Source organism: Syngnathus typhle, linkage group LG18, assembly GCF_033458585.1.
Source record: "Syngnathus typhle isolate RoL2023-S1 ecotype Sweden linkage group LG18, RoL_Styp_1.0, whole genome shotgun sequence".
Taxonomy (NCBI): Eukaryota; Metazoa; Chordata; class Actinopteri; order Syngnathiformes; family Syngnathidae; genus Syngnathus; species Syngnathus typhle.
The window spans coordinates 3,401,533-3,425,095 of NC_083755.1; the positions used below are offsets into that span (position 1 = coordinate 3,401,533).

Genomic DNA, 23,563 nt, shown 5'->3' on the forward strand with positions numbered 1-23,563 from the left:
ATCACATCAAGAACGTCAATCGGAACCATGGCCCAAAACAATATTGAAAACACTAAATGAAGGTGAAAAGTGACGCGCGTGTGACAGCCGCGCCAATATGACATCTCATCCAAGTTCTGAGGCCACAGCTGCACGCACACTACGACATCCTTACTGCCTGAGTCAAGCTGAGTGGAATTTGATGGCAGCATGTACGCAGGAGTTCCGGGAAGACTGTGTTTGGTCTGGCCATCAACACATTCGAGGACATTTTTTTTCTTGAACGCAGGTCATCGCTGGAGCAAGACGTGAGCCTGGGTCGAGCTCGGAGCGGGGCTGAGCTGGATGGCAGGACTGCGGGCCGAGAGTGTTAGTGCGCTTTCACATGTGGTTGGGGTCCATTTGTTGGACTCTTCCAGGTGGGCCCGATCCAGAGCCCAACAGTTTATTCTCTTAAAACAAACCAGCGAGCGCTATAGCGACGCCGACGCCTGGCACAGAGGAGAGGACAGGGTGTTGTCTTGGCCTGTCCTTCATCACTAATTCTTCAAATATGTGCGCTCGTCCGACTGGGCTCATAAAGCACGACATGCGTGTGTGTGTGCGCGCACGCGCGCGCGTGTGTATGAGCGCATTCATTACGCAAATCCGCTTATACAAGTGTTTTGTGTTTTTAAAGAGAAAAACAGAACTCTAATGTTTCATGTAAAATGTAAAGAAAAAAGATGAAAAACTCCACTAATTATTCACGGTGAAATATGGGTGAAGAAGTGGGATACCGCCTCTGATTTTCACAGAAGAACAAGGCTTGTTCTCCACCCAAAAGTATAATTGTCATGATTTTTTTTTTTTTATCTCAAAGAAACAAAAATATGGTCCGCGTCTCCTCCCCGCCCGCTGACGTCACAGGCGCTGGCCAATCCTTTAAAAGCGCACCAAGTCAGCACAGCTTCACTTGGCCGCCAGCTTTGCAAGTTTCAATTGTCAGGACTCGCTTATTTTCTGTTCTCTTTCCACGCATGATGATCGCGCTAGTGCTCGCGTGCGCGCTGCTCGCCCCCGCCAACGCCTTTTGGCGCTCCAAGCGCTCTGCCATCGGCTGCCCCGAGACGTGCGACCCGTCGCGTTGCGCGCCGCCACCCTCGCCCGCCGAGTGCCCGGCCGGGGTGGCGCTGGATGCATGCGACTGCTGCTGGGCGTGCGCCGCCGACGAAGGTGACCCGTGCGGCGAGGACGAGCGGCGCTGCGGCGACGGTTTGACGTGCACGACAAGCGACGGCGTGGCGGCCACGAGCACGGTGCGGCGCAGGGCCAGGGCGGGCGTGTGCGCGTGTGCCAACCCCGAGCCCGCCTGCGGCAGCGACGGCATCACTTACGCCAACGTCTGCAAGCTCCGACGCGAAACCGTCCGCGCTCTCCAGGCCGGGCGGCCGCCCGTCATCCTTGTCCAGAGAGGCGCGTGCGGCCATGGTGAGTTGCAGTGGTCGTCGGAGCGGGTGTGGGCGCAGATTTGTGAAATAGGGTGTGTGAAATACCCAGCTTGGCTGCAAAGTTGCTACAAAAGTGCTAAGTTGGCATCGGCTGTGCGCGTGCGTGCATGCGCGCCCAGACTAAACTTGTTGTTTCCCCTTGGAACGTTCCACATTGTTGAAATGACATCCGGTCACCACGGCAACACACTGTTGTCATTTTGCCATCTCGCAAGCAGTGACGAAGTCTCCAAATAAGCCAATGGATTCAAACAGTGGTCGCCGAGGGTCTGCAAGCTGTAGCTGGCAGAAGCCCAAATTTCTTTGCAGTTAATCGCGTTGTGGTATTATTTCAGTTTCTATCGTTTCTATAACAAACTTCTGGTCTGAAGTTGGACCGAATCAGTCCCGTGACCCACTTTTGACATTCCTGCATGAGAAAAGTATTTTTCCTTCCAAAACTTTGAAGTGGATCCTGAAGGCTGCTGGCTGTTTTGTCAACTCGCTCGACAGAACTTTGGAGCCTGGAATGAGGTCTGCGGCGCGTTTGTTGCCATGACTCACGGCCGGTAGACGATTGGTCGATCGCTCGAATGTGGGTCAGACGTTATTTAAGCCAGATTTGAGCACATTTTTTTCTTTCCCGGTCCCTGTGCAGACAAGCCGGGATCCAGTGTCAACGCTTGCCCGGTGACTCAGAAAGCTTTACCAGTTGAGGCTCGTCCGCCTCCAGATGGGATCAGATAGGATCGGATTGCGGTTCGTGGCTCATCGCTTTCGAATTGGCCCGCCGACGTGAAAAGAAGGCCGCGGACGAGATTAAAGTCGTTGCCAAGTGCACGTCCTCACCTGACCTCATTCTGGAACCGAGGCGCTTACCAGTCGGAGCACGCCGCTATCTGTGTCGCACGCCCACCTTTCGGCTTTACAACCAATTAGGACTCGCTCAGCCATCAACGTTTGCCATTGGCGTTTGTCTTGTCTAACACTTGAATGAAGTCAAGCGTAGCGCTATGTTGACCTCTGAGGGCCCATCGGGTAGCGGCGCCGCAGTTCCTGAAGTCTGACGTCCTTTCTTCAGCAGGTCAGAAGAACCCCGATAGTCTTCGCTCCAGGTATAACTTCATCGCCGACGTGGTGGAGAAGATTGCGCCGGCCGTCGTCCACATCGAACTTTTCCGCAAGTATGACGACCGAGTCGGGGTAGCTGGGTGTCGGCATGCCGTAACGATCCACCCCCTTGCTCGCAGGATGGTTTATTCCAAGCGGGAAGTGGCGGTGGCCAGCGGCTCGGGTTTCGTTGTGTCCGAGGACGGCCTCATAGTCACCAATGCTCACGTGGTGGCCAATAAGCATCGAGCGAAGGTCCGCCGCAGCCGCCCTGAAGCCGAGGTCAAGGTCGGAGATGTGACGTCCGCTGTATCGCCCGCAGGTGGAGTTGAAGAGCGGCGCCACCTATGACGCCAAGATCTTGGACGTCGACGAGAAGGCCGACATCGCCCTCATCAAAATCAATGTGCCTGTGAGTCGGGTACAACTTTGACACGCAGCTGCAGAAATAAAAAAAAAAAAAAGCCAGAATCAAAATGAAGCTGAGGCAAAGGAGCCACGCTGGGAACTGATGGGCCCAGTTTTACCTTTCAGACCAAGCTGCCGGTTCTGCTGCTGGGCCGTTCGGCGGAGTTGCGCCCCGGCGAGTTTGTGGTGGCCATCGGCAGCCCCTTCTCGCTGCAGAACACCGTCACTACTGGCATCGTCAGCACCACGCAGCGACGAGGCAAGGAGCTGGGCCTCCACAACTCCGACATGGACTACATCCAGACCGACGCCATCATCAACGTGAGTGACTCCAAAAGGCAAAACGCGACCCAAACTTGCTTTGACCTGCATTTTTGCGCTCCTCTTTTCCGGGGGCAGTACGGCAACTCGGGAGGGCCACTCGTCAACCTGGTAAGTGCTCGTCCGCTCGCCGAGTCCTTTAGAAATGGGCCAGTGTGCGTACACATGCGCCTTGCAGGACGGCGAGGTGATTGGGATCAACACCCTGAAGGTGACGGCGGGAATCTCCTTTGCCATCCCGTCTGACAAAATACGACAATTCTTAGCAGAGTCGCACGAGCGCCAGGTCAAAGGTACGCCTGAGCACGCATGGACACGTTTGTTGTTCTGTCGCCATTGTTTTTTAATACGCTTCTTTTTGGTCAAGGGAGGAACAGCGGGAAGAAGAAGTACATCGGCATCAGGATGATGAGCCTCACACCAACGTGAGCGCACGCGCATGTACACATTGTGACCCCATGGCGGTGGTGGGAGACGCCCCAGTGTTGTAAATGCCACAACGTGATCTATACTCTGATTCGCGCCGCTCTATTATTACCATGCCGGAGTGGCGCATAATGACAGAGCGCTGGAAACGTGGGACAAATGTGCTTGGGAACGCTGCAAGTGGTCATCGCATTGTCACCATCACGCCAAGAAAAACTTTGGGCCGCCCAGTAGGATTAGTGACCAATAGAAATAGAACAGAACGCTTCAAGCCTACTTCCATATTAACTTCTCACGGAAATCTTGAGCAAGAAACACAAAGGATCATTTCCTGTTGCAAAAAGTGACATTTTTTGTCCCCAGTCTGGCCAAGGAGCTGAAGGACAGACGGTCGGACTTCCCGGACGTCACCTCGGGCGCTTACGTCATCGAAGTCCTCAGCCGGACCCCCGCCGAGGCGTGAGTGTACCAACTTAATGGAAAATGACATAACACTCCGTCACGGGTCAGCAAACTCACGGCGGCCCGATGGTGTGTTTTTTGCGAGCCAGCGCCGGTGTGCGGGAGAGCGACGTGATTATCAGCATCAACGGCGAACGCGTGACGTCGGCGAGCGACGTGAGCGCTGCCATCAGGCGCGACGACACGCTACGGATGGTGGTGAGGCGAGGCAACGAGGACGTCATCCTCTCAGTCGTGCCTGACGACGTCGAGCCGTGACGAGTCGCCCGGCGCCGTGGGCGGAACACCCGTCGAGGCTAAGGACGTCATGAACGGACCGACCCTCGAGACCACGCGTCGCAAGCAAAGACACCAAAGACGCACGCGCCACCAGTGGCCACTTGTGCTGGCTCAATGACTTGACTTGTGTTGGGGACTTGTTTTTACGTGTAGGACCATTTTTCAAGGATGAAAATACAATTATTTTTAACAGAATCTTGGTGGTGTTTTATTGCCTTTTTTTGTTGTCTACATTGTTGTCTGGACCTGAGCCGCGGGTGGGTCGTCGGGCATAGGGGCCGCGGGCTCCCCCTGCTGGAGGGCGCCGAGGAGCACTCTGTCCAGCTTGTGCTCCAGAGCGTCCAGGCGGCGGTCCACATGCTCCTTCAGACGCCGCTCCATTTCCTCAAGGCGGCGCTCCATGGACACGTCTGCTGTCCTGAGGGACAATCAACAACGTTCTAGGGCTTGGGAAATAGTCTTTGCTGTGCTTTTATTACGATGCTAAGCTCACGCTAGCCAACCACAACACGCCGATCTTTTAAGAAGCGCTTGCCCAGTTCATTTGGTGACTTGGAAGAAGATTTCTGGTTTCTGCCTTTGATGGCAAACAAAAAATAAAACATCAGCAAGAAGCTGCGCTGACCGGCAAAACTCCGTCACTCGCTCACCGCCACAAAAACTTTTTGGAAAGCCTGGGACAGCTGTGGAAGATTAGATAATGTATGACAAAACCTCACAAAACAAGAAGGCGTTGACATGAATGGGAAGACTTGAAGCAGATGTCGGAATTGATGTTCGTCCAAAATGTTTTCGCTTGTGCAACATATGATCCCGCAAGGAGACTGTAGCGCCAAGCCCAAACAGATTAACACCATGAGCTCAGCACATGAAACACGCAAGAAAAGGGTTGAGCTTGGGAGAAAGGGGGGGGGGGGGGGGGGGGGTGAAAGTTGTTACATAAGGGGATTACAAAAGTAGATTGAAAACAAATTTGTGTTTGGAAGCATTGTCCATTTTTGTCGCCTCACATGTTTCCCACGAGGACAATAGTAGCAAACGCACGCCATGTTTTATACCGCTAACTTTAGCACGGATGTGCGTAAGTTGTGTAACCTACTGTGTGTTGTTGCGCTCCAGTTTGAGTGGTGTCAGCTGAGCGCAGAGCTCGCGCAGCAAGTCGGGTGAGACGGCGCCCGCACCGTTGTCCCGGCTGCCCGACAGGAAGCGGCGCGTCATCTGGGCCAGCCGGTCATCGGGAGCTGGAGGAGCGGGCCCTGGCAGGTCCGCTGGACCCTGTGTGTCAAAAACAAGTCCTTGTCAATCAAGGGCAGGTTCGTCCCATTCGTGCGCAGTATGCTATACGCTACCTGTATGGTCCCAACACACGGTGGGGTGGCCAAAGAGGACAAGAGTCCCCCGCCCATCAGGAGCGGCAGAAAGCTGCTTTGGTTCTGAGGGCAAGCACCATGTGGTGAGCACAGTCGCATTCACATTTGCTGCCATTCATGGCCGTGTCGGTCATCTTGCGTGCACTTGGCTACCTTCTGCTGGAAGTGCAGCATGTCCATGAGGTTCTGAGCCCCCGGCGAGAGGTCGCCGCCCATTCCGTTCACCAGACTCTGGACCTGCTGCAGGTCGATGGCACCGGCATCTCGGGGCAGGCTGGGCTGCAGAGGCCGGAGGGCCACCACCACGCCGCAGAGCAGCACGCTGCTACGACCCGCCAGAGAGAGCAGCTGAGGGGGGAGGGATTTGATTTTTGTTTTCTTTCCACAGAGTCCTGACTCGGACGCGGTTGGTGGTATGCCGGGAGATTTTGGAAACGGTGCAAAAGTGAGTGCGCTTCATCACCTTCACGTCACATGACGACGGCGTGTCGTCGAGGTCCAGCTGCTTCCTGTAGAAAGGTCCTCTGGCCACACACAACGACAAAAAGTCCAACACAGGCCTCGGAAATCACGGGCGGGAGGCTTATTGACCTGTCGCCATCCTGGATGTGGTCTTGCTTCTGGCCCCGGACAGTGCCGCAGTATTCCCCCGTGGGCAGGTATACCTCCATGGTCTGCGCCTCGCTGATTATCGTCAGGCGGCCGATGGCGGCGACCCCGGCGAGGCCGCAGCTCAGCATCAGGACGCAGGGTTCGCTCGTGTTGGCATCCGCCCTCTCCAACAGGACACCGTCGCCCCTGAGACGCAGTTTAATAGATAGCTGTGAAGCTCCTGAAGTATGCAGACGACACCACTCTCATCGGACTGATCCAGGACGGTGATGAGACTGCGTACAGACAGGAGGTGGAGCGGCTGGTCCACTGGTGCAGCCAAAACCACCTGGAGCTGAACCCGTTCAAGACCGTGGAGATGACAGTGGACTTCAGGTGAGACCCTTCACCACTTTTACCCCTCACTATCCGCAGTAATACTATTCTCTCCACAGACACCTTCAAGTTCCTGGGAACCACAGTCTCTCGGGACCTGAAATGGACCGGCCACATAGACTCTGTCCGGAAGAAGGCCCATCAGAGGCTGTACTTCCTGAGACAGCTCAAGAAGTTCAACCTCCCGCGAGAGCTGCTGAAGACCTTCTACACTGCCATCATCCAGTCTGTCCTCTGCACCGCCATCACTGTCTGGTTTGGATCGGCCTCCAAACAAGACAAGCACAGACTGCAACGGACAATCAGGACTGCAGAAAAGATCATTGGAATCAACCTCCCATCTATCCAAGACTTGTACCTGTCCAGGACCAGGAAACGTGCAAGGAACATCTCTACAGACCCTTCTCACCCAGGTTGCAGTCTGTTTGAACTACTCTTCTTCGGACGGCGTTATAGAGCTCTGTACGCCAAAACCAGCAGACACAGAGACAGCTTCTTCCCCCAGGCTGTTGCTCTGATGAATTCACACCACTCTTGGAGTCTCAGAGTCATTACTGTGCAATAACATCCTGCTCTCCACACCTTTTTTGAATTGTCTACACTGTTTGTACTACAAGTCCTCTGCATCCATTGCAGCCTGGTCATCCTGGAAGAGGGACCCTCCGATCTGTGGTCTCTTCTCAAGGTTTCTCATTTCCCCTAGCTGGAGTTTTGAGTTATACCCTTGCCCTCTTGGGAGTTTAAGATCAGGGGATGTTTGAGAATATTTGCCATTTTTCACATGTCCTGAGTGTTGTTAATCACCTAAATGTTGAACAGAGGCTGCGATTTACCGAAGTCAAATTCCTTGTTTGGCACGCTCAAACATGGCGAATAAAACCTCTTGAATCTTGAACAGCCCTTTAACTTAAGCAACGGAAAAACATCACAGAAAACAATCTTGCTATCTTCTTGGGTCTTGCACTGGCCCTTGGTGGCCAAACAACCGGAAGCGGAACATTACAAAAACAGATGAAAAATTGGGGGCTTATCGCTCTACTGGCATTCTCAACCTAAGTGGCTTTCCTACCCGAGTGTCTGCATCAGCTTCTGTTCCTCTTCGCTGCCATCATTATCCGGCACCATGGCGTCCACCGTAAACATCACGTCAGCCGGGCTGCGGCCTTCGTCCTGACACCGCCAGGCCGGTCCCATCTTCACAGCCACGTCTACTGTGGGGGCTCGATAGGGATGCATATTGTTAGAATTTTAGCAATGTCAATACTCCTAATTGATGTCAACATTTATCAATGCTCTCACTGATTTGTTTGCAAGTAAAACAAACAGCAATATTTAGCTTTTGATTGATTGAAGATGTGAACAAGAAGATATAAAAAAATATTCATTTTTAACAACCATTTTATTGTTGCAAGGGGTAATAACATGTAACACCTTCAATGTAAGCTTTTAACAAGTCAACAACAAGTAACAAGTAAGTGACAGTGATGCTGTCCATTTCAAATGAATGCTTTATGAATTGCTAGTCATCTTTGTTTTGTTTTCCCTCTTTTAGCGAGAATGAATGGGCATTCTTGCGTGCGGACTTCTGTGGTAGCTTTGCAGAAAAACAATACAACATAACATTAACGGCCAGGTATGTTAGCGGATATAACATAGCAAGCCTACTTACCGTGACTCGTTGTCAAAGCATGGTCACAAGAGCTGGAAGGAGTCGTTAAAGCTGTGGCGTTAGCATTAGCATTAGCCGCTCCATGTAAACAGTCTAACACGGGGCGGTCTTTTAGCTTTATCCCGTGAGCACACTCCAAGTGCGTCATAAGGTTGCTCGTATTTCCCCCTTGGCAGCAACTACTTTCTGACAAATGGTGCATTGAGCAGATTCTTCAGTCACTTTTATGAAGTTAACCCAAACCTTTGAACGATTCGCTCTCACGGCTGACATGTTTGTTGTGAGACGCGGTCGCAGGAACCTTACGTCATCAACGCATGCGTCATAATTAATTGACGGTCGCTGAATGAACAAGGGTATAGTTTAGTATGCATACCTAACCAGAACCATTTTAAATAGCGGCAAAAGAAATACAATGTGCAAAGTGAATCATGAGAAAGGGTGACAAATATTTGCTCGTGTGCCCACTTAGCTGACAAAAGGCTAACCTTACGTGCACTCCAATGACCGCTTTGGTTCATCCAGGAAATTGTCGCTTTAGATTTCACGCCACAAACACACACACAAAGGAATGAACCCTTTTTTTGGTCTGGAGCGAAAAAGGAAAAGTGTCACAACAGTTTGATTTTACATTTTAATTTCTACGACGAAAACAGAATAGCCTACAGCACGAGGAACAAAACCCGCCGGAATCCTGTTATTGGATACAAAACCTTAAAAACTAGCAGTTTCAGCTGAATAAAGACAATGCAGATCATGTTGATCAAGAACATGCTTTTGGGCTGTGAATAGCTGCAACTCTTTCATTCAAATCAATGCAGCCTGCAATTGGGCCATTTTGAAACGGGCTGGACCCTTCATGAGGAAGAGCACCTACTTTATCTATTGAAGTGGACAGTGGGGATATAAAGAAAATATCAGAGGAACAAAAAGGTCAAACACAGCTGAATGCGTATTACATATGCGAACAGGAGAGGCTAATGAGGCAATTTATTTTGCTACTATTGCCGTTAAATGCGCATAGGGTGGAGCATCAACAGCAGCATGTCGGTCATGCCGAGCTCAGTGACATCACTTGAAAGAAGAAAAGAAGAGGGAGAGATGGCGGGACATGAGGGCTCCTGGAGCCCCTCAATAGGCGAGGTGGTGCCTCAAAATGTCCCGCAAGCAGCGAGGGAAAGACATTTTTGTTTGGGATGTGGATCAAACTCCAGAAGATCTGAGTTGGTAGAGAGAGCAGAAGGAGATGGAAAAAGAAAAGAGAAGGATGGAGAAGCAGTTATCTGTAAGAAATCTGTAAATAAATACGACGGCTAAGATTGTGATTCATTGCTATGGAATGTTGTCAATGTTACAAGAATTGCAGCCCAGTCAAGTCCATCAGGTGAGCAAACTGATGTGTTATATAAAAGAAAAAAAAAAGCCCCCAAATATTTAACCCACAAATGCTCACTGAGAAAAAAAATCACCCACGATAATGAGTGTGCACATAATTTTATATGTATGTATTCTGAAGTTCAGGACTCAAAGGCCTGGTCGTACCTTCCTCTCCGGATGTTTCTGGATCCGCAAGGATGCAGGCAAGAAGATGGAGAGAGCAAGAGAGAGAGAGAGACAGATGGGACAGTGAGTGGTGAGGCTCAAAACTCTTTTGAGTGAGATGCTTTGCAGCCCTGCTGCATGCGTGTACTTACTTGAATCCCCATCCAGTGCCTCCCAGGACGATGGCAGCCACCAGGATGGCACCGGCCACCGAGCCAATGATGATGTTGGTACCGCTCGGACCTGCAGAAATTCATCAGTGGAAAATATATGCGTACGAGGCGCCATCACTTTTACCTTTATGTTGCCCCAGGCCCTCGGCTGGCGTGGGAATGGGAATGGGGTCAAACACGCTGCAGTCTTTGCCGGTGTAGTCGCGATCGCAGATACACTTCAGCTCGTTGCTGCACGTCTGAAAAGGGGTTCCAAAGGTCAAACGCGATCATTAACCCAGAAAGGGCGTGTGGCGGTCTTACGCCGTGATGGGAGCAGATGCGCGCCACGGACGAGCCGGGACACATGCTGAGATTGAAGTTGGTGACCGGGAGGCAGCGGCGTTCCAGGCACATCATGTCGGGCCCGCACGGTGTCCCGTCTTCCACGTAGCCCAAGTCCAAGCCGTCGTCCAGCACAGCGTGACCGCCCCTTCAAAAAAAAAAAAAGTTTTTTGTCTTCATTCATCCATATAGACTGAGGATGTGGACAATAAAGAGAATTGAATGCTCACCTGCAGTCAAAGTATCTGTTGTGATGATAGATAGTCAAACCGGTGAGTTTGCCCTGCAGCTCGCCAAAGCTGGGCTTTTGGCTCACGTTGGTGCACAGCAGCAGACCGCATAGAACGTCCCTGAATCAAAAAAAGGCATTTTATTAGCCTCGCTGCTAAATGGATCCTATTCCCCGTCTCACTCACTGTTTGTTACAATTCAGCCATCCCCGGCCGCCGGGCTCAGGACCGCAGTTCCCTTTCTCCGTGCCCTCCGAATTGAGTTTTTCGTAGCAAAATCTGTCAGCGGCGCCTGAGGGTGGGGAGCGAGCGAGCGAGGGGGGGCGTCAATGGAAAATAACTTTTGTACAGCAGAGCCTTTGGCATAGCCTTACTGTAGCCCCACAGGCTCCTGCACTGGCTGTCTCTGGTCTTACAGCGGCCTCCGTAGCAGCGGCCCTGAGGAGGAGGAGGAGGGGGTCAAGGGTCACAGTGGAGGAAAACAGACGTTGGGCCGGGGCGATCTTACCCGGCTGGCCTCGCACGTGTAGCCGTCCAGTTTATGGACATTGTGAGGGCACTACCGGGCACAAAACGTATCATGTGGATAGAAAAAGCCACAATAAATCTTTTCAAATCCTTTTTTTCGGGACCTCAATTTTCATACCTGGCCGGAGTCCCCTACGCACGTTTCTGGGATGTCACAGTCGTTGACGGCCTCGCGACACGTCACGCCTCTCAGTTCGTACTGTCAAGACGATGGAAAAATATATATATAACGGTGCCATATGACGGTTTAACGAAAACCACGTCAAGAACTAACCTTGCAGTCCTTGCAGCAGAGGCCGTTGCTGCACATGGCATTGTGGGTCAGTGTGCACTTCTTGCAGCAGTTTGCCCCGTTGCGGGTGCACTCCTAGCAGAAGAAACTTTGCCGTATGTTTATGATTACAACACGCTCATGGAGATGGAAGGGAGAGAGGCGTTACCACGAGTGTGCCACAGTCGCACTCCTCACCCAGCTCCACGTATCCGTTGCCGCACTCGGGCGGGTCCAGCAGCTGCAACGTTCAATGTCGGTTTTAGTCCCAAAACACGACAAGATGGCAACAAAACTATTAGTAATATATTGCTTTGGCGCCATCTTCTGGCTTCTATCAGCGATGATTTGTCTCTTTCACCTTGCTGGGCTTGTTGAACAAGCAGCTGCCGCCGCCTTGCTGTAGAAAGCGGAGATACTCGTCCACGCTGCAGCGAGAGAACTTCCTGGGGAGGTAGTAGCTGAGCGATACAAACAAAATAGACAACAGTTACGTTTGTTTGGCTGAAAAGATTATTTGACTCATTTGGACTAACCCAGTGTCCTCCATGATGCATCCCAGCCACGGGTCTGGACACCTGCAGTCTCCTGGAAACACAAAGCAAGCGTGCTCAGAACGATGATGGAACAATATTTAGCTTGAGATGGAGTCAATTCGTAACAATTGAACAAAAAATACAAAAACATTCCCACTGGCCGTTCTTGACGAGTGACTTAAGCCAACCTGCAGCAGGTCTGTCCTTATTCCTCAGCATTCCGATGTTCTGGCCCAGGCTTTGGCACAGCGTGATGGCCACCGGGCCCATGGCGCCATACTGAGCAAACAAAGCATGTTAGCTGGGTGCTGGCAATGGCAAGAAGTTCTGAAGGCTTCACCTCATTGATGCCACCACCTCTGTTGAGCGAGCAGATTCCGCCGATGTAGGCGGCCTCGCTGCGGCTGCTCATGAACGTCCTCCCGCTGCGGGGAGAGCGAGGGACATGATGCTTTTGGACGACGGTTGGCCGAGTGTCAAAACCTACGAGAGGAGGTGCACGGCGTCGCAACGCTCGCGAATGCTGGCCTTGCGGTACTTCATGAAGTCGCGCAGGGTCAGCAGGGCGTCGTCGCCCACCGCGATGCGGTTTTCCGACGACCACGTTTCCATGGCGACCAGGACGATGCGCGTGTTGAGCTGATCCTTATAGATCTGCACACGTGTGACGAGAGTCGTCAGTCTTTCGTTGTTTGCTGAATCACTTTTGCGTACTATGGAAAAAAGAAAAAAAAAAAGAGAACTTGCCGCATCCGCCATGTTCACCACCGCTTTGGCAAAGTTCTTTGTCTTAAAGGTCGAGCGACGCTGTTGGACGAACTGAAGAGAAGAAACAGCATGTCAAAAAAGTGCCGCAGTTTCAAAACGTCTTTTTTGTTTCTTTTCTAATAAAGGTAATTTTAGTTGGCGTCACCAGTTCATGGTCATTTACGACCATCAGTTCGATGTATTTGGTCTCGGTCTGCACTGTGCGTTGACCCCGGCGCACCTGCAGGGGACAAAGCCATTTGAAAGGTAGAAGATGCAATCTTTTAAGGTTTTACACTTGGAGACAAATAGAATACCGTTTTTTTCCGTGTATAGTGCGCCCCCATGTATAGTACGCACCCCTAAAAATGGCATGCTGATGCTGGAAAAAAGCTTGTACCCATGTATAATACGCACCCAATTTTTATGAATTTTTTAAAAAAAAAAATGTAATTTTTTTTTTTTTTTTTTTTTTTTTAAGTCCCAATGATCGTCACACACGCAGGGAGGCAATGGGTCCCATTTTTATAGTCTTTGGTATGGTCTTAACTAGGCTGGATGTAATTTTTTTTGTTGCCGTTGATTTCTCCGACTGCCCATAAACGCACCACCGCGCTCCGTGCGCATGGAGCGTGTTTGAAGTGAACAGCAGAGAAGAAAGGAACAAGGCAAAGTGTTGTGAAATAAAATATTACCTGTAATACGGATTTAGGTAGAGAACTGAACTCTCGCTCTTTATATAGCTGACGTGTCTTGCTCATCCGTTCTGCGCATCTGTAATGGCGGCCTCCGTATGATATCCGGTTTGCGTGTGTGCGAGAGCGAGAGAGAGCGAGAGAGAGAGGGCGCGAGAGAACGCTCAACCGTAGCGCGCCGCCGACCGCCCAACTGCACCGGGCTGGTCGATTATTGTGACAGAGCCGTCGCTGAAATTTAGAAGATATTTTTAAAGTCCTGATGTACTTTCTAAAATTTAAGTGGACCTCAGTGCGCACTGCGCAGGGAGCTTAATTTGGTGCGGTCGCGCAACCGCAGCGCGCCGGGCGCTCACTGTCGCATTGCTTAAAGAGCGCCTTTGTGTTTCAGGATGAACAGCAGAGACCAAAGGAACAAGGCAAAGTGTTGTGAAATAAAATATTACCTGTAATACGCATTTTGTTATTTGCTGATTGAAACTGCTAATTAAACTGTGAATTGAAACTAATAGGAAGAAAACAACTCTCGCTCTTTATATAGCTGACGTGTCTTGCGCATCCGTTCTGTGCATTTTATTTCACAACACTTTGCCTTTCTTCTCTGCTGTTCACTTCAAACACGCTCCATGCGACCGCAATGCTCTCGTATCAGACGCTTGCTCGATCACCTGCTCGTTTGCTGTCCCGTGCGCGCACGAAGCGCGGTGGTGCGTTTACGGGCAGTCGGAGAAATCAACGCCAACAAAAAAAATTACATCCAGCCTAGTTAAGACCATACCAAAGACTATAAAAATGGGACCCATTGCCTCCCTGCGTGTGTGACGATCATTGGGACTTAAAAAAAAAAAAAAAAAAAAATTAAAAAAAAAAAATATTTTCTTTTTTTTTTTTTTTGTACCCATGTATAATGCGCACCCCAGATTTTAGGACAATAAATTAGTAAAATTTTGCGCACTATACACGGAAAAAAACGGTAACAACAACTGACTTGTCGTTTTGATCGTCTCAAGCTGTTGGCAAGCCTCTTCCTCGCCTCCAGGGCAGACCAGTCGTCTCCATCCCGCCTCTTCCCGTCTGCAAACAAGATGGCAGGAGAGCAGGGGGGGGGGGGAGAGAGGGCTTAGTCATCAGACGGGTCGGGTATTTTTGGTGCGCGGAGAAATCAATAGCATAAGGGCCACGGAAGAAGACAAATGGAGGGGGCGGATAGAAATTGAAGATGTCCAATGTCAATGCAGTCTTAACCATGTAACGAGAATGAAATGATGCTGACTTGAGATTCTTCCTAAAACCCTGACCGGTGGGGGGGGAATAGGTGACTTCCACCTTGACGAGTTGTAGCCCTACCTGGAGGTGGAAACGGGAGGAGGTCGATGCGAGGCATGTGATACACGACATGGTCCGCCTGCGGAGCAGAACAAAAAGAAAAGTTAGATTGGATTTGATGTAAATATCTCAAATGTTATAAAAGCTTGTGTGAGGAGAGCCTGGCTGATGCATAATGAATTAACGGATCACTCAGCGGGCGGTCATAATGCATGGCGCATTGGAGCCGGGGATGAATACTTTATGAAAATCTGACATATAAAGCCAAGGACACAACTATTAGTGGGGGGTGAAGGGCTGCTATTGATCCGCCTCCCTCGTCTGTGTAAGTGAGCTCCATTACCAAAGGAAAATTGAGCTCTTCCGCTCTGTCCTACCACTTTTCACTAGTGCACACAATCGCACCTCGCCAAAGTACTGCAGGGCACCTTACAAAGACACCCCTCAGTTTCCAGTGGAAAATTCCAATGACAACTTTGAATGACTGAGAGGTGTTGGATGCCAATCCCATCAGGACTCACCTCGCCACCGCCCGCCGGTTCGATCCCGTAGGAGACGTTCCCGTCGGAGAACATCCCCCTTGGACGAGTGACATGCAAAATGCAGAAGGGTTAGGTCACGGGACTGGATGATGGATGTGTGCAAAGTTTCTCACCACAGGCCGCGGCAGGTGGACACAGCCACCCAAGATCGGGGCAGCCCTCGCAAACGCCCGTGGTAGTAACAGTGTTCGCCTCCCTGGGAAAACAATCGACAAAGTCAAAAATTTGGAGGAATGCCATCAACTAAAATACATCCAGGACTAACTTGGGACAAGTGGGGGGCTGGAGCACTTAGCCAGAGAGGGCTAATAAATAAATAGGGGGGGGGGTTAGTGAAATTGCCTGACGCAGCACTCCTCGTTGAACTTGGAGGAGGAGATGCACATTCTTCATATAATGGACACCGGCCGCCAAGGGCAGAAAAATATTAAATTGTCATGCACGGCGAGCCCTCACAAATCAGTCACAACACCTTGCCAGTGGAGAGGACGTGCAATTATTATTCCGTTTATTGCCCTAATCTTTCTTCATGGTCATTCCACTATTTGAAATAATTGTTTATACACACTGAAGCTCCTGCGTGTTTGGGTTTAACACTGGGAAATAAAACCTATTTGAATTCCCCTCACGCCATTGCCGAGTAGAGCCGCTGTGGCTTGCTGCTGATTACCATGACAACCGTCCACTGATTGGTCAGCTACACTGTGGCGGAGAAACACGCGTTCAGCGACAGCGGAAGACGCGGTTATTGTTTAGTTCTGGTCCGGAAAAAGGACGGAGAATAGGTGTCGTCGGCTATTTAGCGCATCCTGCTTGTTGTCCTCGGTGAGAGGGGTTACCTTCATCTGCGACGGTTGCCCGTCCTCTTCAAAGTCTCTCTCCACATAGTCCGTCGACAGGAGGTGACTAGAGATGAGAGAAGGACAAAACAGGGCCTCTTTCATTTGATTATCGGGTATCACTTAACACAGTGTTAGCACCAGTGCAAATAACGTCAATCGTGGACACACGCCGTTACACCAAGGACACTAGGTCGAGTTGATGGAGTGACTTTACTTACTGGTTGAGTTCCAAGTCGAGGATAAACGAGCTGCCAAAGGCCTCCACCAGGAAGCTACTCTGGGCCAGATGCACGGGCTGGCGGGAGTGCGAGAGAAACAGCAACAAAATATAGGCGCTACAGAATATCTCTCAAATTAATCAAGTTATTTTGAAAAATCAACAGTTTGCAATTTTTTCTTTATCATTGCAATTGTGATTTAATATGCAAGAGTATGAAGGTCATGATGGCGGGATAGGTTTTTAAGGCACCCACCAGCGCCCTCGTCGAGGAGTTTTGGACGCGGGTGTCGAGGTGGCTGTGGAGCAGCTCGTCCTGGGAGTGGATCTGCTGCAGGAGCCTTTTGGGCTGCACGAGAACTTCAGTGGGGGGCTGCCAGCCCTCCCTCACACCTACAAAGCACATTAGTGTACTTTTTTTTTATTTTTAATAACAGTGACAAATTAAGAATCTATCTGCAGGATTACAAAATAAAATACAACTTCACAGTCTTTACAATAGTTGCCTCATAATAACAAATGCTTATTCGACGCAACGGTTTTCAATCACAGGACCCGAAAGGAATGACATGGTAAGAAAGAAAAAAAAAATCCAAATGCAATTCAAAAGCAACACTCACCCGACACGGAGCACCGCGCATACACTGCGGCGAACAGCAGCCATCTGACAGGACGCATGATGCTCACATAGTCCCCGCTGGTGTCCTCCTCGGTGCAGGCGCCGTCAAGTGAGCAAGCAGGAGGCGGGCAACAGGAGCGCAGCACGGTGGTGGACGGTTGCCAGCCCGAAACAACGCGGTTCCCGTGGACACCGTTTGAGCGCTCTCAACCCACGCGCTGACACTCAGAAGAAAAACTAAATGGTTATTTCATCCTCTTCCATACGTGTCTGTTATCGTTTTGATGAGCGAAAAGGAAGTTACTTGGAGTTCCTTGCGGGACCAGCTGGTACAGCTTAGTATTTCTGCCACTTGGAGGCAGTAGAGAGTCAATAACATGGCACATTAATAAAATGATCACATAGTTTTCATCCACATCTGCTGTGATGTTATATTAAGGCAAATAGGCAACCCCCAAATGTTTCATGCTCCATTAAATCAGCCTTTAGCTTGCAGGTAAATCATTTCTACACTCATTTGTTCTATTTTATTTCGTTTTAAAAAAATATATTTAAAAGCACGGGGAATTTCACTTCACATTCAGCAAGAACATTTGGGCCCACCTACAAAGTGTTGTTTTTTTTCCCTTCCCACGTTGATTCCATCCTGGAGGGAAGTGTGAGGGGCTCCACTTTTCCCAGCACTTTGCATGTCTGACCATCAAGACAAGTTCAGTTGGGATCTGCTCCAAAGCACTTAGAGTAATTGAATAATGCCCCTTTCAGGGAAAAGCAAAAGTGCGTGTTTCCAGACAGCTGCTCAAAGATTGATGTCACAACAACATTGGGAGCAATTTTGCAGATGTCAAAAATAAACAGACATGAACACACAGCTGTAAACACGTTTTACAAGACAATGCATGGCGTCCAATGAGTTCATAACAATGGTCCATCAAAGTGCAGTCAGTGAAGTACCTCAACAATTTGCACCAGCGTCCTGGAGAATGTCGAGGGTTCCCCAACAAGGGTGGCTGGCCGCAAGGCGCTGTGCAGCCGCGACTCGTAGCTGCTGTCGCTCATCCACACGCACGGCCTGTGGATAAAGTCCGTGTCTGGCTCGCCCGCTGCCGCCGCGTCGCTCGGGCCCGACGGCGACCCGGTCTGCACGGAGCCCAGGCCGGTCAGCAGCTCGCGGTCCCAGTCCGAGTCGGACGAAGCCGGGGAGAGGCACGCTACGTCGGGGATCAAGGCCGGGTCGATACACACCGAAGGGGATTGTTGGAAGTCTTGGCTGGAGAAGCGTGACAGGATCTTTGGAGCAGGCGACCATCTTACTTCAACACTGTGACCCAATAATTTGAATGGAGAGAATTGTCTGTCTCCCGCGGGAGGACACATTAGAGCGCCTGCATTTGACTGCACCCCTTGAAGAGTCGTCCTCGCAGAAAAACACAGCTCAGCCTGCATAACGACGTGACCTTCCGATCGTGAGATGTCCTTTTCTTCCATCCTTTTCCTTTTCCTGCAATCGCGGTCGCAGCTGGAATGGCGACGACGTTTTCGGGGGTTTGGAATCGCCGGGTGAGATTGCTTAAAAGGGCACGGGGTTTCCTTCGCTTCTTCTGTATTGGACACTGGAACAGAAGGAAACAAGGGGAAGGAGACCGGAAACGATTCAGACACACTTAGCGTTGTCTCCATTTCACATTGATAATCTCCATCGGAGTTCTGAGGACTGAGGACAGGCGGTTCAGAGTATAAACTGCGGGTCTCTGTGTCCTCGGCGGAGAAGACTTGCGGGCTGAGGACCGGTGGCATGGAGTACGGGTCAATAGATAAATCTTCTGTAGCAGGGCAGAGGGAGCGTGCTGGAGGAAAATGGACTTGTGGCGCCATGTCCAAAACAGCCAAGGGCACAGTTGCTGCGTGGGTGAGGTCGTCGGGTTCGGGGCACGGGAGATCAGTGGACGTCGTGGCTGGAATCTGGACGGGATCCAGTTCCTCGGGTGATTTCACGAGCTGAAGCAGAGAATTCTGAGCAGGTGCGGGGAAAGAAGATTGTCCTTTCAAGGCTTGAATTTCATGCTCCAACTCGGCGTCAGTCAGAAGCTCAAGTTCACAATTGGCCGGGATGGGCAGAGCATTTGGCGGCCTAAAAAAAACAAAAAACAAAGCAAAAAAAAAAAGTGAACAAATGAGCTGCAATTTCTTTCAAGTGACCCTGAGCGCAGCTCACCTATTGGGCACATCTTCAGCTTGCTCGGAAGGATGGAGGTCGAATGCGGGAAGCATTTTGCACACCAGCTGCTCCAAGACGTCATAATTGGAAGTCTTCGTGGCAAAGGCGCGATGCTGATCAGACTCCAAGTGCTGCAGGAAGACAAAGAAACACAAAGCGAATCCCCCCCCCCAAGTTACAAAGAAGTCACAGAAAGGTTGAGGAGCAGATTCTCACCTCAGGTAGGTTGGTGAAGGCGCGAAGGCAACATTCACAGTAAGAGATGCTCTTTTTGCGGGGTGGCCAAGGCGACAGGGTTCGAGATTTCCCCTTACTACCGCTTTCCACTTTGCTCTTTGGCCTGATGGGGGAAGCGACGACCCAAGACACAACCATCAGTACACGTTGACGGCGGAATTCATAGAGAGGTAAGCGAAACAATTTGAAGGAGCAACCTGGATGGATGGTCTCCTTGCGCCGTCTTCTCAAAGCGAGGAGGGGGCGGCGACTCGAAGGGACTGAATCGGCCCAAGTAGTACAACGACGGGAAGCTCATCGACTGCATATTCAAGGGCTTGTACCTCCTGTTCACATCAAACAGCGCCAATTATTATTATTATTATTAATCATGACCGTGTAGACTTTTTGTATCCACCGTGCACTCACCTGCTGACATCTTCAATTTTGAGGTAAGGCAATCGCAGAGGCTTAGCTGTCAAACAGAAAATATATAACGTTCAAGCAGATGACATCTCCTTTGACAGTATTGCGACATTTAGCTCAACTAGACGAACCTTTGACAACATGACAAGACGACTGCTTGGTGGAAGTCCTCTGCGGAAAAGGCACATAGGCAGTTGAGGTTCCACCACTATTTCTCACTCTTAGTGCCTAATTCCGTTTGAAGTTGCTCACATGATTTTCCTCTCTTACCTCTGCTCGGCTGGATTTCTCGACTCGCTCGCTGTTTAACTTCTTCAAGTAAATAAGAACATCTGCGGTGACATTAAGGACTTTTGGAGGCCTCAACCTGGAAGATGCCTAAGCACTGGCACTCGCAGACGCCATCTGCTGGGCGCTGAGGTTCACTGCATCAAATTACATTGCACTCATTGGGTGGCAAAAGGAAAGGATACCATCCACATGGACAATGTGAACGCCCCACGTACGGGCGTTAGTCAACACGCTGCTCGCCTGCACCCGCTCCTTCAAAACAGAATCAAAATGCATTTCTGTTCAGGAAAAAAAAAAAAAAGTCTGCAGATGAGCGACTTACATTGTTGCGAATGGCTTTTTCAAGCAGGGCTTTTCCTCGGCTGCCGCAAGCCTGGAGGAGACAGTTGGAGAGTAGGAGTGGATCAAGACATTGACGGCGTACCGATTAACTGATATATGTGGCGAGTGACCACATTTCTGTCAGGCGCATTAATAAATGATCCGCGTAATACGTACCACTGGCCGAGGAGTTGGCGGTCGCCGCTCACCGCCTTCAAGAACACTTTCTTGCTGCTTGACGGGCCGCCGAGGCTCATCGCTCCCCCTTTTGCATCCTGTAAGCTTTTTCTCCTCAGAGGCTTGTTGACTTCCCGTAACCACAAAGCTCACGTCTCTGTGAAGGAAGCTCTCCACGCTCTTTGGAAAGTAGAAAAAGGTTCCGTCAGTTCCTGTGCGACTAACATAGAAAGGCACAAGACCTACCCCTCCGAGGAGAGATATAGCTTCCAAAAGCAGGGCTGCGGGACGTTTCTTCACATTGTCCAGATAGAAGGTTTTCCCTTCTAGCTTCTTATTTCCAGGATGAAGATTTCCTAACAATCCTGGCTGCAGCATGATATTCCTGTTGGTGCAGGGTTAACATAGAAAACGGTTCACATAACCAATAAGAAAACATGTTAACAAGTATGATCTCTTAGCATCACAATAGCTGTCATATTTATTTTCAAACTTGTTTTGGGTGCATACGAGTGTGTTGGATATTAATGTTATGTTGTTTAAGACCAAATAAAAGTGATAAATGATTAAACAGCGTAAAAATATCAAATTAATACGACAGAGGCAGCCGGCTGCTAGCCAACTGCTAGCTTACAGAGCGGCTACTTAGCTTGTTAGCTGCAACTTCGACTAACCAAATCGTCAGGTTCACTGGATGTAAAGCGCTGTGTTGGACTCATATGTCTTTCGTGTCACCACGAGGACTGAAATTCGCGTTACTTACCTCTGTGAAGTTTTTAGTGGAAGATTTCTGCTTTTGTTAAGGGTTCCTAACAGTAGACGGAGACTCCAGCTACCGCCGATTTTTTTGAAAACACCGGCGGAGAACGAGTCACTTCCGGCAAAATGTTGCATTTGAGTGCCTCCTACAAAATAGTAATTTTAACAACTTCGAAAGTGACATGGAAATAGAACTGTCTGTATTTTTCTTGGTTGACTTTAGTTGGTTTGTGGGCAAATTTGGATTTCCCATTTGGAGGACTGTCCAACGTCAACAAGAGTTAATTAATTTGCCAACTTTATGGGAAATAATTTGGGAAATAATTTGTAAATTCATATGCACACAGTTTAAATTTTTACAGATGTGTATATGTGTATATATTTTATATATTAAATCACTGTTGAGAAACACTGATTAAAGTGTCTAACTTGTGACTCGTGCTCCAAAAGTGCAATTGAATATGAAATGCACACATCAAAAAGGCCACTCGATAAAAGCAACGCATTGCAATCCAAATGGTGTGTTTTTAACGGCGCCGTTGACAGATTAGCGCAGCTTCCAGCGGGTGACGCCGATGCGAGTTGACGTGGACCAAACCCGCAATGTCCCAGAGCCATCTGCGCCTGTCAGCTTGGCCGACATCAGTGGCGCAGTCTCCACACGGCCGTGACACATGTCACAAACTTTTACATGTCTGCTCTTTTTCGGCACAGTGCTGCTGGGAAACGTCTAAAAATCGTTTTTGCCAAAGAAGCTAACGAGGTTTCTCAAATTGAAGCGGAGGCCGTAACCGGATAAGCATATTGACATACGCTGCATGGGTATTTAATTGATACATGCTGGTAATGTCTAGTCTGGGAATCCCGACTCATCACTGTATCAGCAATTTAGATCGGTCGGCCGAGTGCATTTCTGAGGCGGAGCAAACCTGAGCAAATAGAGAGCGAAACGAACCAATCGGCAGAGACCGGACCATCCGGTCCGGATGTGATCTGGCAACCCGAAAGCCGTCCCCCCCCCCCCTATATCGTTCTAAATAAATCCTGCCAGGAATAATGAAGCAAGTCAGCGATATTGTGGGCTGCGTTGGATATTTGAGGTGATTGCGGTTACTCAGCTGACGTGAACTTTGAACCCTCTCCGATCAGCACTTTTGGCAAGGTAATCCATCATGGTGCTTTTACTGTCATGAGGAGGAGGGAGGGAGGGGTGGCGTCTGCAGCTGCGAGTCAGCGGCTAAGTGGCGCTGCTTAAAGGCAATCATGTCAGTCCGCACAGGCCACCCGTTCCAAAGTGGACCTGACGGGCCGCGTGGGAGCGTCACACACCACGACATTTGTGAAGGCTTACCATGAAATGATGGAATGTTAAAGAAATCCAATGGAATGTCAAAGGACAAATGGATTTTGCATCCATCCAATGGACATTGTGCTGCTCTTCTGGTCTATGTGCCTTGGCCACCTGGGGGCAGTATAAGACAGACATACAGTCACAGCTTTTCTGCCAATAGGAGATATTCTTCGCAGAGGATCAAGAAAATACCAGCCTGTGTGCATTGTTATCTGAAGCCTGAAATGTGTATTGCATATTGTGTTCAAATATGTTGTTTGAGAGTGGACGCCGCGAGGAGGAGGAGGTGGCGGCAGCGTGTACGCTGACAGGAAGCAGAGACAAGGACAGAGATACTGGTGTCGTGTTAGTGCCCAGCATGTTCAAACGTGACGCTAAGGACGCTAAGCTAACTTGACAGCACCTTCTCGTCCACGCTTCCCTCTCGTGGTACGCGGCGGGCCCGCTCTGTCATGGCGGCAGGACCCGGGCCACCCGGCCTGCGGACAGCCAGCCCCCTTCAACGTGCGTCTGGTCACCTCGTGTGCTCATTTCTTCCGATATGCGAGCTACTCGAGGTGATCCGAACACTACAGTGAATGGAGCTGTCACTTCACCTTCATGTCGAAAAGTGATGAGCTTAACATGGACATCACGTTAGCTCCTCAAAGGCGGAGCTTTCCTACTAATTAGGCTGTTGCTTTTGTTTTTGTTTCCTATTGACTTTTTTTCTTGAATTCCTCCAAAGATATA

At 50.0% G+C, this 23,563-nt stretch overlaps 4 protein-coding genes and 1 long non-coding RNA gene across 13 annotated transcripts in view; 2 read left to right on the forward strand and 3 right to left on the reverse strand.

Moving 5' to 3' along the window:
• The first annotated feature begins 836 nt into the window (after positions 1-836).
• Positions 837-4,649, forward strand: LOC133171436 (serine protease HTRA1B-like). 3 transcript variants are annotated; one of them, XM_061304814.1, is made up of 10 exons: positions 837-1,449; positions 2,533-2,632; positions 2,699-2,813; positions 2,881-2,970; positions 3,093-3,287; positions 3,366-3,398; positions 3,466-3,580; positions 3,655-3,712; positions 4,077-4,172; positions 4,265-4,649. In XM_061304814.1, exons 1-10 carry the CDS (start codon positions 852-854, stop codon positions 4,431-4,433), a joined length of 1,569 nt encoding a protein of 522 aa, XP_061160798.1. In that variant the 5' UTR covers positions 837-851; the 3' UTR covers positions 4,434-4,649. The 3 variants fall into 3 exon arrangements, with proteins under 3 accessions (XP_061160798.1, XP_061160796.1, XP_061160797.1); XM_061304813.1 differs by having other exon boundaries at positions 923-1,449; positions 2,530-2,632; XM_061304812.1 differs by having other exon boundaries at positions 922-1,449; positions 2,530-2,632; positions 3,093-3,398.
• lg18h10orf88 (linkage group 18 C10orf88 homolog) lies at positions 4,635-8,791 on the reverse strand. 2 transcript variants are annotated; one of them, XM_061304817.1, is made up of 8 exons: positions 8,481-8,791; positions 7,881-8,022; positions 6,416-6,622; positions 6,288-6,348; positions 5,978-6,172; positions 5,804-5,887; positions 5,554-5,729; positions 4,635-4,872 (listed from the first exon to the last, which is right to left on the reverse strand). In XM_061304817.1, the coding sequence occupies exons 1-8, from the start codon at positions 8,680-8,682 to the stop codon at positions 4,683-4,685; spliced, it is 1,257 nt and encodes a 418-aa protein (XP_061160801.1). In that variant the 5' UTR covers positions 8,683-8,791; the 3' UTR covers positions 4,635-4,682. The 2 variants fall into 2 exon arrangements, with proteins under 2 accessions (XP_061160801.1, XP_061160800.1); XM_061304816.1 differs by having other exon boundaries at positions 7,881-8,031.
• On the forward strand, positions 5,726-7,362 carry LOC133171439 (uncharacterized). The gene is made up of 3 exons (XR_009718788.1): positions 5,726-5,907; positions 6,213-6,811; positions 6,871-7,362. It is a non-coding gene; the product is annotated as an uncharacterized LOC133171439 (long non-coding RNA).
• A 332-nt stretch (positions 8,792-9,123) lies between the features above and the next one.
• LOC133171435 (disintegrin and metalloproteinase domain-containing protein 11-like) lies at positions 9,124-17,440 on the reverse strand. 2 transcript variants are annotated; one of them, XM_061304811.1, is made up of 27 exons: positions 17,074-17,440; positions 16,710-16,846; positions 16,455-16,531; positions 16,234-16,300; positions 15,508-15,590; positions 15,374-15,431; positions 14,874-14,931; positions 14,515-14,600; positions 12,998-13,072; positions 12,832-12,903; positions 12,572-12,738; positions 12,425-12,509; positions 12,273-12,363; positions 12,085-12,136; positions 11,910-12,009; positions 11,718-11,789; positions 11,552-11,644; positions 11,396-11,476; positions 11,258-11,308; positions 11,124-11,187; positions 10,936-11,041; positions 10,750-10,869; positions 10,499-10,667; positions 10,320-10,434; positions 10,175-10,265; positions 10,023-10,040; positions 9,124-9,699 (listed from the first exon to the last, which is right to left on the reverse strand). In XM_061304811.1, exons 1-27 carry the CDS (start codon positions 17,129-17,131, stop codon positions 9,684-9,686), a joined length of 2,262 nt encoding a protein of 753 aa, XP_061160795.1. In that variant the 5' UTR covers positions 17,132-17,440; the 3' UTR covers positions 9,124-9,683. The 2 variants fall into 2 exon arrangements, with proteins under 2 accessions (XP_061160795.1, XP_061160794.1); XM_061304810.1 differs by having other exon boundaries at positions 9,124-10,040.
• A 136-nt stretch (positions 17,441-17,576) lies between these two features.
• Positions 17,577-23,563, reverse strand: part of dbf4b (DBF4B-CDC7 kinase regulatory subunit) — a 49,778-nt gene continuing 43,791 nt past the window's right edge. For 2 of the 5 annotated variants that reach the window (XM_061304808.1, XM_061304807.1), the window contains 12 exons: positions 22,832-22,942; positions 20,968-21,106; positions 20,722-20,901; positions 20,546-20,596; positions 20,406-20,475; positions 20,203-20,264; positions 20,064-20,103; positions 19,936-19,981; positions 19,725-19,853; positions 19,507-19,630; positions 19,288-19,421; positions 17,577-19,203 (listed from right to left, as the gene is read on the reverse strand). In XM_061304808.1, coding sequence (XP_061160792.1) covers positions 18,015-19,203; positions 19,288-19,421; positions 19,507-19,630; positions 19,725-19,853; positions 19,936-19,981; positions 20,064-20,103; positions 20,203-20,264; positions 20,406-20,475; positions 20,546-20,596; positions 20,722-20,901; positions 20,968-21,099 — 2,157 coding nt within the window. In that variant the 5' untranslated portion in view covers positions 21,100-21,106; positions 22,832-22,942 and the 3' untranslated portion in view covers positions 17,577-18,014. Of the gene's footprint in view, positions 19,204-19,287; positions 19,422-19,506; positions 19,631-19,724; positions 19,854-19,935; positions 19,982-20,063; positions 20,104-20,202; positions 20,265-20,405; positions 20,476-20,545; positions 20,597-20,721; positions 20,902-20,967; positions 21,107-21,484; positions 22,469-22,831; positions 22,943-23,563 lie in introns of those variants that run through there. The other 3 variants (XM_061304805.1, XM_061304804.1, XM_061304806.1) reach the window with 3 other exon arrangements.

Excerpts from the sequence above, each read along its gene's own strand:
- LOC133171436 (XM_061304814.1), top strand. The coding sequence starts at position 852 with ATGGTCCGCGTCTCCTCCCCGCCCGCTGACGTCACAGGCGCTGGCCAA. Across the intron at positions 1,450-2,532 it reads GAGAGGCGCGTGCGGCCATG|GTCAGAAGAACCCCGATAGT; the intron begins GTGAGTTGCAGT and ends TTTCTTCAGCAG. Across the intron at positions 2,971-3,092 it reads TCATCAAAATCAATGTGCCT|ACCAAGCTGCCGGTTCTGCT; the intron begins GTGAGTCGGGTA and ends TTTACCTTTCAG.
- lg18h10orf88 (XM_061304816.1), bottom strand. The coding sequence starts at position 8,682 with ATGCACCATTTGTCAGAAAGTAGTTGCTGCCAAGGGGGAAATACGAGC. Across the intron at positions 6,349-6,415 it reads CACATCCAGGATGGCGACAG|AGGACCTTTCTACAGGAAGC; the intron begins GTCAATAAGCCT and ends GTGTGTGGCCAG. Across the intron at positions 5,730-5,803 it reads CGTGTGTTGGGACCATACAG|GGTCCAGCGGACCTGCCAGG; the intron begins GTAGCGTATAGC and ends TTTGACACACAG.
- LOC133171435 (XM_061304810.1), bottom strand. The coding sequence starts at position 17,131 with ATGCGTCCTGTCAGATGGCTGCTGTTCGCCGCAGTGTATGCGCGGTGC. Across the intron at positions 13,073-14,514 it reads TGAGACGATCAAAACGACAA|GTGCGCCGGGGTCAACGCAC; the intron begins GTCAGTTGTTGT and ends TGTCCCCTGCAG. Across the intron at positions 11,309-11,395 it reads GCGTAGGGGACTCCGGCCAG|TGCCCTCACAATGTCCATAA; the intron begins GTATGAAAATTG and ends TGTGCCCGGTAG.